This window comes from Strongyloides ratti, scaffold srae_chrx_scaffold0000006 (assembly GCF_001040885.1).
Source record: "Strongyloides ratti genome assembly S_ratti_ED321, scaffold srae_chrx_scaffold0000006".
In the NCBI taxonomy this organism is placed as follows: domain Eukaryota; kingdom Metazoa; phylum Nematoda; class Chromadorea; order Rhabditida; family Strongyloididae; genus Strongyloides; species Strongyloides ratti.
Genome location: NW_020171514.1, coordinates 456,657 through 474,066, shown reverse-complemented (window position 1 = coordinate 474,066; position 17,410 = coordinate 456,657). Strand labels below are relative to the sequence as shown.

The following is a 17,410-nucleotide window of genomic DNA, read 5'->3' as shown; positions in this document are numbered from 1 at the left end:
TTTAAATACAAAAAAGAAAATATAAAGATTCTTATTAAAAGTATACAAATTTAATGAATATTTAAATTATTCTATCAACTATAATAATTGATATTGAATTGTTAAAAATAACAGTTTTTTGAATGACATAATTAATAATTAAGTAATATTTAAAATGTAAAAAGTATATTAGTTTGATATAAAAAATGAATGCTTTATAATTAAAAATAAAAAAAAATTTATAATAAATTTATTCAACAAAAGTCATTAGTAATTCATACATTATTATATTTTAAAAGAATCTTTAAAGAATAATAAACATGAGTAATATGGTTGTAAGAATATTAAAAAAAATACCATATGATTCATACAATATTTTCAAAAAATTTGATAAATATAATGTATAAAAAAAATTAAATAAAATAATGTGATAAGAAAATAAGCATTATTATATGTTGTTTAATAGTTAATTTAACAAAACTATTTATATGGCAAATACGATATTTTAATAATATAATAAAAAAATATGATAAATATTATTACAAAATGATAAAAAAAATGATATTCTATTAGATGAAAATAAAAAAAAAATAACATAAAAATGAACAGTATAATTTTATGATTTGAATAAATAAATGAAAATTATTCTTGATAACAACAATTATTTATGAAGTACAAAAAAATGATGACATCAAAAAGTGGAAATATGTCATTAAAACTGTGATAAATATTTTGAGAAATTTTTATTTTATTAGTTATAGTAGGAAATGTATAAATTATAAAAATTAGTGGTAAATATAAATATTAAAAGTAACCAGATAACATAAATAAAAAGTATAACAAAAAAAAATTTTAAAAAATGGTATAATTAATTATTAAGAGAAGGATTTAATAAAATGTAAAAAAGAAAAATATATTTTATATTTTATCAATTGTAAACAAAAAATAAATATTAAAAAAACTAAATACAGATGTTTTAAATATCATATTTTATAAATAATCAAGATAATTTATTAATATTTACTTTTTAATAAAAAAACTCTATATAAATTTTTATTATTGACAAATATCTTTTGAAAACCTACATATCTTTACTTATTTTTTCAACAAAATGAAATTTAAAAATAAATTTTTGACATTTAAAAAAATATTTAATCAAAATATAATTAGTTTATTAAAAATATTCTAAATATATTCTATAAAACGTTTCATTAAATGAATCCAGAAAAAAAAATATATAAAATATTTATTTCAAAATTGTTGATAAAGATTTCTCATTAACATTAATACTATTATTTAGCTAAAAAATATAAAAGATAATATATATTTTTTTTTATATATATAAATATATTTTAGAAAATGACATATATATTGAACTTAAAAGTGAATTGCGTATAATGTCAAGTTGAAACGTTTTCTAAATTAATTTTTGTTTAATTTTAACTCTTTTCTGCGAAAAATAAAATTAACAAAGCTTTGGAGAAAGTATTTGTTTTAATATTTAACTACAAATGAAAAAAAAGTATACATTTCTACTTTTTTTTATTTTGATACAAAAAATAATACATGATAAAAGTATTAGTTAAATGTTTTAAAAGTTTTACCACATATAATTAAGTAAATTAGAAAAAAAAAATCAAAAAATAGTAATATTTCATCGTTTTCAAGAAAGAAAATAAATTCTTGTATAATTAAAAAATTAATATATATATATAAAATAAGCATTTAATTTATATATCACTACAATATACTTATTTCAAGCTTTTTATATACAATTTTTGTAGATTGTCTTTTAAATATTATCTTTATATAATTAAATTTCGCTTTAAAATAATGTAAACAAAATATAAAATTTTTTTTTTCTCCATATATGTTAATATATTATTTAATTTTATTTCATAAATAAGACTTTATTTATTGAATTATAAATCACTTTTCCTAGTATTGTAAATAATAATAGTTAAAAAATTAAATAAATGTAAAATATTTAAAAAAATATATACTAATGGAAGAAGGAAAATAAAATACTTATATTGTTTATTAAAGACAACAAAGATAATTCTAATAGATGTTTTAAAAACTAAATTACTATCAATAATATTTTAATGATCTATATTAAAGTAAAGAAAATTATTATTTTTTTTTAAAATATAATGATAGAGCTGATAAAAGTTAAATTTTATATTAAAAAAAAAGATCTAAGAATTAATAAAATATTTATTTACATTTTATTTGATGTATTTTAATATTGAGCCCCCACAAATCTAATGATTTTAAAAAATAATTAAAATTTTTTTTTCTTGTAACTACCATCATGTTATAAATAATTTATTTATATGAATGGGAAAGATTACAATTGTTGTTTTATTAAAAATAAAATAACATATATACTATACAATATAAATGGTAGGTTAAAAATAACAATAACATTAAATTTAAATTTAAATTTAAAAAAATGTAAAATAGAATAGTTTAAAATGAAGCTTCTTTAGAATATTCTTTTATAATTAAATTATTTTCATTTAAGGTTCAATTATATTTTAGTACATTCTATCTCTTTTTCTTTCACATTTTCATTACTGTATATGTTTAAATTATAAATATATATAAAAATTAATTTAATAATAATGTAAAAAAAAGAGTTAAGAAAAAAAAATGGAGATTGATAAATTATTATAATTATTTACACCACTTCCCAAAAACAGAATATAAAGTATTACTAATGAAAGAATATTTTTATTATTCTTATTAACATAAATTCTATGAAACTTTCAAATATAATTAAGCATATATTTTTAATTAACTTATTAAAAAAATTTCTAATTATTAGTTTTTTAAAAATTTTTTCCTATAAATAAATTGTAATAAAAAAAAGTTTTTTTATTTTTCCAAATAACTTTTTTTTTGTAATTCCTTTAAAGTATTGGAAATAATAAAAAAAAATTGAAATAATTTATAAATATATTAATTTTTTTTACATATATATTATATTATTTATTAATTGCAATTAATATAAAATAAAAATTTTTATATTTCTATGAATATAATAAAATAAGAGATAATAAAATTTGAAGAAAAAAAAGGATAAATAATGATACAAACTAGGTGATGTTTGAAATAATTTATTAAACTGATGATACTTAAATATGAAAATATAGTAATTATAAAAAAAGATTACTCACTCAATTACAAATAAAGGTAAGAGTATTAGTAAATAAAATGAGTCAGAAAAAAGAATATAATAAATAAAGGCAAAAAAAAATATAATATTTTAAAATTACAAATTTTTATAGGTTAATCGGTTTATGTATAAATAAAAACTAAATGAAGAATTGTAAAGATATAATGAATATTAAGATGAAAATTATGTAGAAAAATGTATAAAATATAATTTTTATTTCTATTAAAATGATAAAAGTAAATTAATAAATATATAAAAATATTATAATATTATTAATAATAATTTTAATCATCAAACAGGAACAGGATTTTAATTTTAATAACACAATATTTCTTTTAGCCAATTAAAAGATTCAATGAGTATATTTAAAATGATTGTCATTTACTTGAAGACCTGCCACTCAATAGGTCCCTTTTCATAAATTTTAAGAAGATTATTAAGTAAGATTAAGGCTTAATTTATTATTCTTAAAAATATTGTTACCTAGACATATTGATACCTCATCTATATAGTTGAATTATATTTTTAAAAGTTATTATTCTTTACAAATTTATATATCATATATATAATTATAATATTTAAAATATCAAAAAAAAAAGACTTATAATTTTATAATATTTCTAATAATTATAAAATAATTTCTTTAATTATCCATAAAAAATAAACAATGATTGGTGATGTATTTTTATCTTATATTAAAATAAATATTTTTGATGTATGTGAATATGAAAAAAATAATTTATATAAATTATTATTATGATAATAATAGCATTGCTTACATATAAGTCTATCAATAAAAAATTTGCAGTTAAAATAAACAAGTGATGTGAAAACGTTTGTTTATTTTATATGATATAGATACAAAAAATATATAAGTTTACTATATTAAAATTAAATTTCATATTAGTTTATTTTATCTATCAAATGATTAAAACAACAACAACAAAAAAAAACTACATCATTCAATTGCAACTTTATAATATATTTAGGAAAAGAAAAGAAAATGTATTACTTTTGAAAAGATCAAAGTTATTTCCATAATATTGAAGATAACATTTTTAAGATAGGTGTCATTTCCTATCAATTGTTATTTTTCCATTAACATATATAAGATTAATCATCTTTCTAGTTAAAATAGATAAAGTTGATTAAAAGGTCTATATTAATTAAACTGTCGTTGGATTATATAAAAGACACATTAATGATTAGTTTTAAAATTTTCAATAGAATGTATAAGTTTTAAATAATAAAATGTGATAAATAATAACAAAAGTGAAAGTGTAGGAAATTGTTAAATAGATTTTATAAACTTACTCTATTTAAAAATATTAAATGTACTAAACTTTACATAATAAAAACAATTAACATTAAGATACATCTTAATTTAATTAGTTTAATAAATTAAAGTTAAAAAAAAAATATCCACCAACCATTATTACGATTTTATTTAAAATATGTCATTTATTTATTTTTTTTGTTATCTCTTCCTCTTTGTTTTAGGATAAATTATTCTTAATTAATTTTTAAATTGAATATTACATTTTCAAAAATTACTTATTCTCAATGTTAATTAAATCTTACTTTAAAAATCAAGCATCAATTTCATTAAAATAAAAATATCATTACTAGTTTAGTAAAGCTCATCTTATTTTACACTAATTTCTAGTTATTGCTAAATGAAAAGAATTATCCTATATTTTTTTTTTGTTTTATTTTATCCAACATTTTTCTTTTTCAAATTGTAAAATTAATGCTTGTTTTTTTTATTAAATAAATATTAAAAGATAAGTTCAAAAAATTTTTAAAATATTAAAATTGTTTACTTTTAATAAATTTTAAGAAAAGTATAATATAAAATTTTTAAATGTTAAATATAATTACTCATTAAAATAAATTATTATTTTTTTTTGTAGATTTCATATTTTTAACAAAAATTTATTGATCATAAAATTTAATATATTTATGTAAACTTACTTTTTATTACAGTCTTCTGGTATTCTTTCAACAACAACTGAAGGACCACATGAACAAATACCATAAAATACATAATCTTTCCATGACCATATCCAATCCATTTGTTAAATATAATAAACTAGTACTTTATATTATATAATTTAAAAAGAATATTTTAAATAAAATTATTAGTTGTCTAGAAAATTTTTTGATAAATAATATATATAATAGTTATTCAAAAAACAATTCATTTATAAAATATTCAAAATGAGAAATCTGGGAAATTAGTAAAAGAGAAAACAACATCTATTAATCAGATATGTATAATAAATTAATAAAAAAAATATTATTAGCAGGTTAAGAAAAAAAAAAGTATGTTCAAATAAAAGATACTGTCAAAATATATTTATCGCAAAAATACTATTAAGAAATAGTTTTATAATAAATCATTATAATAGAAACATATTTTAATGTTAGAAGTTAAAAAATGTTAATAAAAAAAACTTATTTATTATTAAATTATATAACATTTAAAAAATTTTAAATGTCTAGTTTTATTGTTAAAATATTATATATCAAGTAAACAAAAAAAAAGTTCTTATTTAATATTTAAAAATATTTTTATTTTTTATCTAAAGATGTACAAAATTATCTATAATTTATGTTTAGTAAAAATTATATTTTAAAATTTAAAAGTTAATCATTTATTATAATAATAGATAATCAAAAAAAATATATATTTTAATGATATTTATATAATATTTTAAAAGAAATTTTGTATGTCAAGAGTTTTTAAATAACTAATGTTTCATGACAATATTTAGTTATAATTAGGCTAAGAATATCATAAGTTTAACATAAATTAGGTTTCCAACAATTATTTTAGGTGATTTTAAAATTATTATTTTAAAACAATAATATATAAATAATTTATATTAAAGTGTTAATCGTTTTAAATTATATTACAAAAAAATTTTTTTTAAGTGTATTTGAGAAAAATATTAAGAAATATAATGTTTTAAGAAAAATAAGTTAAGATAAAAGATTATATTAATGATGTTTTCTGGTAAGTTAGATGAAATGATAATGTAGAGTAAATAAACATGAAACAAGAATTATATTATTATCAAAAAATAAATAATAAAGATATTACTTTAATTAAATATAGTAAAATAAAATCTTAAGTAGTTAAAAATTTTTTTTATAAATAATAAATGAACATTTTAAAAGTTTGATATTAAAATTTTATTGCGTAATATAAAACATCAATTTTGTTAATCATAGTAAGATGATCATTTATTATTTTACACATATATCAAAAGTATATTTTAGGAGCAACTTATTAATAGGAAACAAAAATCATGATTATAATATGTATATTTATATATACATGGTCAACCTATATTTATGGAGTTATCTTATAATATATATATACATTTAATGAAACAAAGGAACATATATATATATATTATTACCTTTTATTTTATTATTTATATCATTGTAAAGAAATAATTTTGTTAAATATATAATATAATCTTCAAGAAATTGAGTTAATCATTTTAAGTATGTTGTAAAAATTAATAAAATACAAAAGACAAACATTAATCATAAAGATTTTATCTCATAAGATAACATAAAATTGTTTTCCTCTCTAATAATTTGTAAATATATAGATGATAATAATACTGTAGAAAAAAAATATGAAAAAAAAAATTAATATTAATATTAAAATTGTACGTAAACCTGTCAATCTAAACATTACTTTTTTTAAAAAATTATAAATGAGTAATATTAATGATAAGATTATTTAGTAATTAAAATGATAAACTATACTAAAAAAAATTTTTTACACGTTTTATTTATTCTTAATAATAAATAAATTGAAGAGTAAAATTTTGTAAATATTAACATAAAATATGGTAACATTTTCATACAATTATTCGTGATACTTATTAAATTTAAAAAAAAATTACTTTATAAAATGTTTATATTTAAATATTATTATAATTTATTAAAATAGACATTATAATATTTCATTTAACTAAATTAAATGTAAAAAAAAGTCTATTTATATAATTTAATAACCAGTTTTATTAGATAAAATTATAATAAAATATTTTAACACAAAAAAAAATATTTTGCCGAAAATAAAAAGATTTGATAAAATTTAATTTATAAAATAATATATCTAAAAATCTAATAGTGATTTTAAGTGTAGATAAAAAAAAAATCTTTTTTTTTATAGTGTTTGGTATAAAAATATTTTTAAAGTAGTATAAGTATCTAATAATAACAATGACAATATTTTTATAGAAAAGATAAGAAAGATAATAAAAAGGATTTTTCATTCAAAAGTATTTTTTCTTTGTTCAAATTTATCATCAGAAATTGTAAAAAATTGTATATAATCTTTCATAAGAAAAGTTAATATTAATTTAACTTGTCATTTAAAGGTGAACAGCAAAAAAAAAAGAATAAAAATAACTTTTTTTTTTATAATATAAAAAAAACAGCTTTTTAGAAATATATATATTTTTTTTACCAATTTTTCTTTTTCAAAAGCTGGAATTATAATGTTTATAAGTACCTAAATTTATAATAAAATGTATACTTAATAGCCAATGTTTAAAGAAGAACATATCTATTATTATTTATTAATATGATATATTGTAATGAAAATATTATATAATATTATAATTTGTGAAAACTTTTTTTAAACTAAAATCAAAGTCAAGAGGTTTTATTTTTATGGTTATTGAAACTTGTATTCTTCAACAAAGGTATTAAAAAGATTTTAGTTAAAAGAAATATTTAAATATACTAATTCTAGTTATATCTAATATTTACAATTAAATATTTGTTAAATGAAATAGTCATCAACATTAGTAATTGATAAAAATCATGACCTTTAGGTTTCAATAATTTAACAAAACATCTTCCACTCTTAGTCATATAATATTTATTAGAAATTAAAAAAAAAATATTTTCCTAAATTACCTGATAAAAATTTTTTTTTTTAAAATATCTTGCATAACAGTTTTATTATTGTTTAATGTATAAACAAAACAAATAATAATGTACTTTTATAAAATATCGTTATTTTTAGTTGTCATATGTACAAATCTCAAATTTTGCCTATTCACCTTGTATTAGAAAAAGGAAAAGTAATTATTTTCAAAGTATTATTATACATACTTTTTTGTTACCACTTGAAAACCTTTTCAAATATTTATTTCTCTAAAACATCTTATTTTTATAGAAATATTTTAATACTTAAAATTTATAAAAATATATTTAAATAATTATTAATGGTAATAAATAAATATATAAACAATTAAATATTATTGTAAATTAAATAAGAAAGTATTTAAAACTTTTTTTTCATTTACAATATAATGGCAAATATAAAAAATATATAGAAAGTCAATTTTTTTATAAAATTAATTAAAAAGAAAAAAAAAAGTAAAAAAAAATGTTACATTAAAAAGTTATACTAATTGTTTTTTTTGTTGCGCTTACAATCATCTTTATCTTTCATTTTACTGTTACCTGAAGAGGAACGTAAAAATAGTACACCAATAACTTTGATAATAATTTTTAAAATAAACCGTAAAATGTAGTATGTTATAACACCACTAATCAAAGTAATAGAAAAGAGGAAAATAATAACATCGATCATAAAATATTGTAAAACATTTAATTTATCAGCTCCAGATCTAGCATGTGGAACTTCTTGATGTCTGACAATAAATTCAACCCAAAATGAGGCATGTTCCAATTCAGTATATGGAGTATCAACGACCATGTCTTGGAATAGGGACATTTCTTCTTTAAAAGATGGTGATTGTGTAATTTTATTAATAGCATTAATAAAATTTTTTGTATTCCATTGATGCTTCTCAATCATCAAACCTGCTTTTCTCTCCGTTATCCGTAAAATATTGTCATATGAAAATGTTGTTAATGGAATTCCTAAAACTGGTATACCATGATAGACACTTTCTATTAAACTATTTAATCCACCATGTGAAATATGGAGAATACAACTTTTATGTCCTAGTAAATCTTGTAATGGTAACCATTCTTTAACAATAACATTATTTGGTAAATTTTTAATCTCCATACCATTATATTGCCATATAAAATTTATATTATTTAATTTTTCAATTACTTTAATAATTATTTTCTATAAAAAAAAAAATATAAATTAATATATAAAAAAAATATATAAAAAAAATGTATTTACCTTTTGTTTTTCTGAAGCATATTTCCAATTTGTTGAAAATCCTCCTGATATAACAATAAAATTATCTTTTTGTTGTATAAATGACTCAAATTCATTTGATAATGGTTTTGGTTTATGACAATGTAAACCACCAACAAAATTAACTCTTGGCATGTATGGTCGGGCAAAATCATATATTGGTGGTGTATTTATAAAATTTATAGAAGCATTTCTTTCCATTAAAAATGCATCTGTAACTTGACCGGGATAAAATTTATTAAATAATTTATCCATTTTTCTTAAAATAATATGTTGATGAATATATAAACTTCTAATATAAAAAAGTAAATTGTAATTTCTTTTGATAAAATTTAAATTATCTGATAATTTTGTTCCACGAACTGGTAAATAACTTGGTGGAGAAGGTGAATGATGTGCCCAGGCTGATTCTGATCTTAATGATGTTATTGACCAATAAATATAAACTGATTTTTGAAGACCCGTTAATAATAGCCCACATGGATTATATAAATCATCTACAATAACAGAATCAAATTTTTTATTAACTAATTCATTATATATTTTCTTGTGATTTTGAAGTAAATTTTCACACATTTTTATTGATGCTAACCATGCTGAGGTTTGTTCACCATCATTATTATTTTCCTCTTTCCAAATATCTTTTAAATATGTACTATTTTCATAATAATAATTTTCTAATATATTATTATCATCTATTGTCAATTTGATGTATGTTTCTTTAACACCATTAGGCAATAATGTTATTGGCTAAAATTATATATTATTTATTAACTAAACTAAAAAAAAATTACCTCTTTTAATCCATATTCAAACCAATAAACATCATGATTTCTTTTAATAAGTTCTTCGGCTAATTTTGAAAATATATAACGATGTACAGGAAAAATACTACTTGGCATTAACAGAATTTGAGCACCATTTGTTAAAGAAAATACAATAAATAAAATAAGTATTATTTTTTTCATTATATTCTAAAAAAAAACTTTATGTATATTAATATTAAAAAATATGATATATTAAAATTATAAATTTAATAAGGTCATAATATGACATTTATTATAAAAGAAAATGAACACTATTTTAGATACTTTAAACCTATTATAGATTGTCAAGGTTTTTTCAATCTCTATAAATGAATTACATCAAGGACGTTTTTCATTTTCTCTTTTAATTTATAATTGATATTTTATTTAACCATATAAAATGATAATATAGTACAAAAAATTTTATTACTAAGTGTATATAAAAGAAGGTGAAAAAAATCTTAAAAAATAGACTACCATTTAAAAGATATTTTTAATAATTTTTTCATGGTAATTAAAATATTAAGGTTTAAAAATGGGCAAAGATGATAATTGAATCGTTTTTATAATATATAAAATTTTTTTTTTTTAAAATAAATTTATTATAATTTAAAAAATTTTTTTCTTTTCTTGTATAGTTTATAAGAAAGGGTAATCAAATTTTAATAGATTAGTTAGTAAATGCCTATCATATTTTATATAAGATATTAATATATTTATCTTTAAAAGTAATTTGTTATCTATCATACAAAAATAAATACAAAGAAAAAACATAAGATAAACACAAAATTAACATACAATAAACACAAAATAACATATTTTTTTGAAGATTTTAACATTTATTGTGGTTGTTAAATTTTATCATTAAAAGAAAGCATAAAAATAACATAGTTTTAACGTAATATTTCATACAAATTATCATTAATTAATATTATCTAATGACAGTATTTTTTTTTAATTGTAATATCATGTTATTTCTTTAAATAATGTTTTTATTTTATCAAAACAATAAATCAACATAATGTACTAATCTTGTAATTTAAATAATGTAATTATAATATTTATTATTTTAAAAGTACAAAAAGAAATATTTTATCCATTATTTCAAGTTCTTTTAATAATTTTTGTTAAAATGTACTATTTTTTAAAAGTTTTTTTTGTTTATTTATTTATGTGATATTTATATTTTTTTACTCATATTATAAACAAAAAAAAATTTTTTTTTATTGGTAAAGTGATAAGAATATTTATTGTTACAACAAAATATTTCTTTTATTATTAAATTAGAAAGTGAAAGAAAAGTTTTAAATGACAAAGAAATATATTTATAATGTATGAATATATTTCTTAATAGATATAAATTATAGATTGTTTTAGTGTTTATTTGTTAAAATGAATATAAGAGTAAAAATGTCAATAAACTAATATATATTTCTTATATCTTAAATTGTTGCATCTTATTTATTTAATTATTCTCTTTATTATCTTATAGAAAAAAAAAGATATGTCTTCAGAAACAATTTTTGGATTTCCAAAATATCCTAAATTTGATATATCTTCTCAAAGATTTCCTCAAGATACATTTTTTGGAAGGTATTTACATTATTTAGATGTTATTGATCCAAGAACACTTTTAACATCAGATGAAAAATTAAAAAAATGTAAAAAATTGTTGGATGATTATAAACTTGGTTTGACAAAAAATGTTAATGATAAAGAATTATGGGAAGCTAAAAAAGTATGTAATGCTATATTACATCCAGATACTGGTGAAAAAATTTTTTCACCATTTCGTATGGCTGGATATGTTCCATATGGTTGGATAACAGTTACAGGTATGTTATTACCAAATCCAACATGGCCACAAATAATTTTTTGGCAATGGATGAATCAAAGTCATAATGCTGCTGTTAATTATGCCAATAGAAATTCAACAAATCCACAACCAACTTCTGTTTATATAAAAGCTTATACAGTTGCTGTATCAACAGCTGTAGGTATTTCAACAGCATTAACATATGCTATAAAAAAATCAAATAATTTGGATCCTATTAAAAAATTAATCATTCAACGTTTTGTACCATTACCAGCATGTTCATTAGCTAGTACATTTAATATATTAGCAATGAGATTACCTGAAATTGAATCTGGTATAGATGTTTATGATAAAAATGGTAAAGTTATTGGAACATCTAAAATTGCTGCTAAAAGAGCTGTTTTTGAAACAGCTAGTACTAGAGCATTTTTACCTATACCATTATTATTAGCTCCACCATGTATAATGCCTTTTATTGAAAAGTATGTTTTTAAATATATAATCTAATAAAATCATATATTTCTTTTTTTTTTAGATATAAATTTATGAGAAATAAAAGAATAAATCTTTTTGTTAATGCAATTGTTTGTACATTAAGTTTTGCAGCCTCATTACCAGTTGCATTAGCATTATTTCCTCAAGAAAGTAAAATAAATACTATTGATTTAGAAGATGAAATAAGAAAAAATACAACTTCAGACATTTTATATTATAATAAAGGAATGTAATAAGTGATAATTTAAATTAAATGATTAATGATATTACACATAAATATGATCATTACAAAAAAAAGTTTTATTATTTAAATTATACTGTTTTTCATGTCTTATTTTGTGATTACGAATTTATTAATTCAAGCAAAAATCTTTCATTATAAATATAGTATAATAATTTATATATAAGAATAATTAAAATTATAAAAGTTTATTTTTTAAATTTTAAACTTAAATATTTAAAATAAGAATTAGAGTAATTATTTAAAGTCAAAAGATTTTTATCGCATTTCACCAGATATTACAAAAGACCACGTGGAACTTTAAATTTACATTATATTAAAAGAGACGAATTATAAGTTATTATTTTATATATTTAGTAAATTATTATTATAATAATATTAATTAATAATATTTGATATTAATAAATATCAATAAACATTTTTTAAATTTATTTATTGGTATTATAAATTTTTATACATTTAATATTTATTATATACCTTTTTGTATATATAACAGATATTAATATATGATTATTTAAATTTGCATCTCTATTAAAATAAGAAGCTTATATAAACTTTTAAATAATGTTATATTTTGATTATAAATTGATTTTTTTTTTTACAATTTTGTACACGTTGAAATTATTTTTGTTTTTAGTAAAAAAGTTATTTATTCAAACTTAATTATTTATTATAAAGAAGGTTAAAGATAATAATGTTTTTAAATGTACTACGATTTAATTCTATACTTCCTACAACTGTATTATCAGTGAAATTTATCAATGAAATTTATATTATTATAACATTTTTAATATGGTGGGGTTGTAGTGCTTGTGGAAATATAATAAATAAATATGTATTAAATGTAAGTAATAAATAATTATATTTATTTTGATATAAAATATTATATATTTGATTTTTTTTATAGGATTATCCTTATCCATTATCAGTTGCAATGAATAGTTTATTAAATTCTATGTTATATTCTAGCTTATTAGTTTATGTATCTAAAACATCTTCAAATTTATTAAAACATAGATCATTTAGTTATACATTACGATGGTTATTACCTTTTGCTTTTGGTAAAGCAATGGCTGTTGTTAGTACATATTTTGGATTATTAAAAGTCTCAATATCATATGCTCAAACAGTTAAATGTACAATGCCTATATTTACAGTAATTATTGCAAGAATTTTTTTAAATGAAAAACAATCAAAAAGAATATATTTATCATTATTTCCAATTATTGCTGGTGTTATATTATGTACATGTACAGAAATAAATTTTGATGAATTTGGTTTAATAGCATCATTAACATCAACATCATTATATTCTTTTATGAATGTTTTAGCTAAAAAGATTCTTGAAGATACAAGTATAAATCCATTACAATTATTATCTTTAAATTCAAAAATGGCATTTTGTTTATGTTTCCCTTTATGGTTTTATAATGAAGGAATATTATTTTTGTCTGATAATGAAGAACAAATAGATTATATACCACCAGATACTCAATTTGTTTTGTTGTTACTTGGATCCGGATTTATATCATTTATTCAAAATTTTTGTGCTTTTACATTAATTCATCACTTGACAGCATTAAGTTATTCAATTGCAAATACTTCAAAACGTATTATAGTTATCTCTTCTTCAATATTTTTTTTTCAAAATAATATAACATTTTTGAATATTTTAGGAATGACATTATCAATATCTGGTGTTGCTTTGTATAATAGGGTAATTTTTTATTATTTATTATTGTTCTATTTTTTTATTTTTTTTTTAGTTAAAGCATGTACAAGGAAAAAGAAACAATAAATATCTTAAATTACAGTCAGAATATGATGAGAATTTCCCAAATGGATTAACGGGTGAATTAAAATAATATATTTGTAAATTCAAAATTTATTTTTTATCACAAATTTTTTTATTAATTATTATAAGAGTTTGTTGTTTTTTTATTGACATATTTTTTTTTTATCATTAAAAAAAATTAACATAATAATTAATTATTTTGCTTTTATTTATTTTGTTTTATTAAATATTATATTAAATAAACAATAATTTCATATAACTATAATAACTTCAATATAATGTATTATTTTACCAAAAAAATATATAATGGTGAAAGTATTAATAAAAAATTTTATAATTCATATTTTATTTACATATATTTGTATAGATGTAAATAATAATCTGAATAAATTAAGTAATCTAAATTCATTTTGTTTTGAAAAAAAAATATATTATTCTAATTATTGCTAAAGATATATTCATATTCACTAATTAGAATATAACAAAAATTATTTAGTGAATTTAGTTGCGAAATAGGAACTTGTTGATTTGTTGGCCAAGTTAAATTTGGTCCAAAAATAACACTTAGATTATTAGCGTCCATCTTATTTTCATGTTCATTATTAGCTACATCTAACAAAAATTCAATGACATATTTAAGGAGAATTAAATTTTTTTCTGGTAATAATTTAATAAAATTTTTTACTCCCTCTTTTTTTTCATATTTTGGTACATCTATAATAAAAAAAATAGTTATAATTTTTATATAATTATTTTTAACATACCTAAAGATTTAATAAGTTGTGGATATAAAGCATTTGTTATGATAGGTTCACCTAAACTTCTTAAAAATACTTTTAATAAAGCAGATGCATCAACAATAGCTAAATTAATGTTATCTTTGTACCTTTCATCTGATAAGAAATCAATTTTTTCACCCATATTAATTCGTTGTTGAAGTTTATTTATTCTATTAACTTCACCTGATAACCTAAATATTCCTTGTGTTTTTAAACCATAACTTCTTAAAAATGTTACCAATTCTATAACAATTGGTGGTAATTCACTTTCTGGATGATGACTTAATATATAATCAAGAGACACATTAAATTGTGCTGTTGGTAACGGAATACCATTTTCTGGTAAAATGAGTGATGAAATACTTTTAGTAGTATCTGATAATGAATTGTCATAATCAATTATTGGTTGAGGTAAATTTAATTTAGATACAGGAACAATATCATCAAGTTCATTTAATGAATTCATATAATGCATCTTTCTTTCAAATTTTATTGAAATAAATGGTTGAAAAATTTTCCATAAAAATTTAATAAATCTTGTTGGATGAATAACAGCAAGTACTTTTAAATTTTTTTTATAACGACGATCAAATGCATTGAATGCTTTAATAATTGTTTTTATTGGTGGTTTATTATTACTTCTAAGACCATAATGAAAATAAATTAATGAATAATCTAATTCAACATATTTATCAAGAATATGTTGTAAAAATTGAAGAAATACTTCATGATTAAAAGTTTTTGTTGATGGGAGACGAAATGCATATACACATATGATAGGTCTTCCTGCTCTATCACCTTCAGCAATAATATCAACTATATTTAATTTACTAATTTCATCAAATTCAGCATTATATATTTCATCTGATGGTGAACCAAGTTCACTTTCAAAATTATCTCTTTCTAAAAATGATTTAATTGGTGCAAGGGGTGAAACTTTTCCTGGATCGCAATCTAATATATATAAAATAAATATAATATATTAATATTTCTTACCTTTAATATCATTTGGTGATATTAAATCATCATCTGCAAATCCATCAATAGGATCGACAAATTCTTTGTCATAATATTCATTTCCTTGATTCATCTTATAATAATATGGTGATTAAATAAATTTAAAATAAATGTATGTTCATGCGACAAATCAACGGCCACTATAATTGAAAAATGAAAATTATACTTTAAAAAAATAATGTAAATAAATAACGTATATATTTAGCTTAACAAGTACAATGGTTACTCAAATATATTCCTTTTTGACTGATGATGTCTTTCGCGTTACAATTCACCACTATATATATATAGAAATAGTTAATAATTATGAGTAAAATTGTAAATAAGTGGTACCGTTCTGACACAATAGAATGAGGATGAAATAATTTCAATATAATAAAAATGTTTTACATTATATTTATAGTAAAATAAACGCATTTAAGAAAAAAAAAATTTTTTTTTTTTGTAATTACAACTCATCTTTGCAATACATCGCATATTGATCTTTCTAACAATGTGTGACAACCTTTTTTTTTATAATGAAATAATCATGTTTTATAAATAAAAATTTTCATTGTTCTTTTAAAACATTTAATACAATTAACTTAAGATATTTTCATTTTAATAACTACAAATATGTACATATTATATATATATATACGTATATATTATATATATATATATTTTTTTTTCCTATTAATATTTAAAGAATTTAAAAGTTTATAATATATTTAAAATGTATCTTTTAAAATTATTTATATCTTTGAAGCGTATAAAATGAAAGAGACAAAAATGAATAAGTTATCTATAAACTATAATGACATTTGTATAACAAAATATTCTTTCCATCTATATTTAACATTGTTAATGTTAAAAGTAACTTTTTTTTTAATACTAATATATTAATATTCAGTTATAATTATTTATTTTAAGTAAAAAATAAATTATACTTTTTAAAAATATTTAGTTATATAACAATTTTATAAGTAATATAATATAAATTTAATATATAAACTATAAACAATATATTAAACAATTTTTTAATTTAAAATAATAGAGTATTAATTTATGTCTGAATATAAATATAGAATTATATTTTTAAAAT

The 17,410-nt window shown here is 17.7% G+C and overlaps 3 protein-coding genes across 3 annotated transcripts; 1 reads left to right on the top strand and 2 right to left on the bottom strand.

Annotated features, from left to right (window-relative positions):
• Positions 1-8,342: 8,342 nt before the first annotated feature.
• SRAE_X000244700 (UDP-glucuronosyl/UDP-glucosyltransferase family-containing protein) lies at positions 8,343-10,279 on the bottom strand (the record flags this gene model as incomplete). The annotated part of the gene is made up of 4 exons (XM_024645662.1): positions 8,343-8,350; positions 8,657-9,299; positions 9,360-10,127; positions 10,172-10,279. 4 exons carry the CDS (start codon positions 10,277-10,279, stop codon positions 8,343-8,345), a joined length of 1,527 nt encoding a protein of 508 aa, XP_024499923.1.
• Positions 10,280-11,687: 1,408 nt separating this feature from the next.
• On the top strand, positions 11,688-14,600 carry SRAE_X000244600 (Sideroflexin-5; the record flags this gene model as incomplete). Its single annotated transcript, XM_024645661.1, has 6 exons — positions 11,688-12,481; positions 12,535-12,723; positions 13,543-13,579; positions 13,643-14,345; positions 14,412-14,452; positions 14,502-14,600. The coding sequence occupies 6 exons, from the start codon at positions 11,688-11,690 to the stop codon at positions 14,598-14,600; spliced, it is 1,863 nt and encodes a 620-aa protein (XP_024499922.1).
• A 366-nt stretch (positions 14,601-14,966) lies between these two features.
• On the bottom strand, positions 14,967-16,399 carry SRAE_X000244500 (Rho GTPase-activating protein 68F; the record flags this gene model as incomplete). Its single annotated transcript, XM_024645660.1, has 3 exons — positions 14,967-15,244; positions 15,295-16,263; positions 16,306-16,399. The coding sequence occupies 3 exons, from the start codon at positions 16,397-16,399 to the stop codon at positions 14,967-14,969; spliced, it is 1,341 nt and encodes a 446-aa protein (XP_024499921.1).
• Between the last annotated feature and the right edge of the window lie 1,011 nt (positions 16,400-17,410).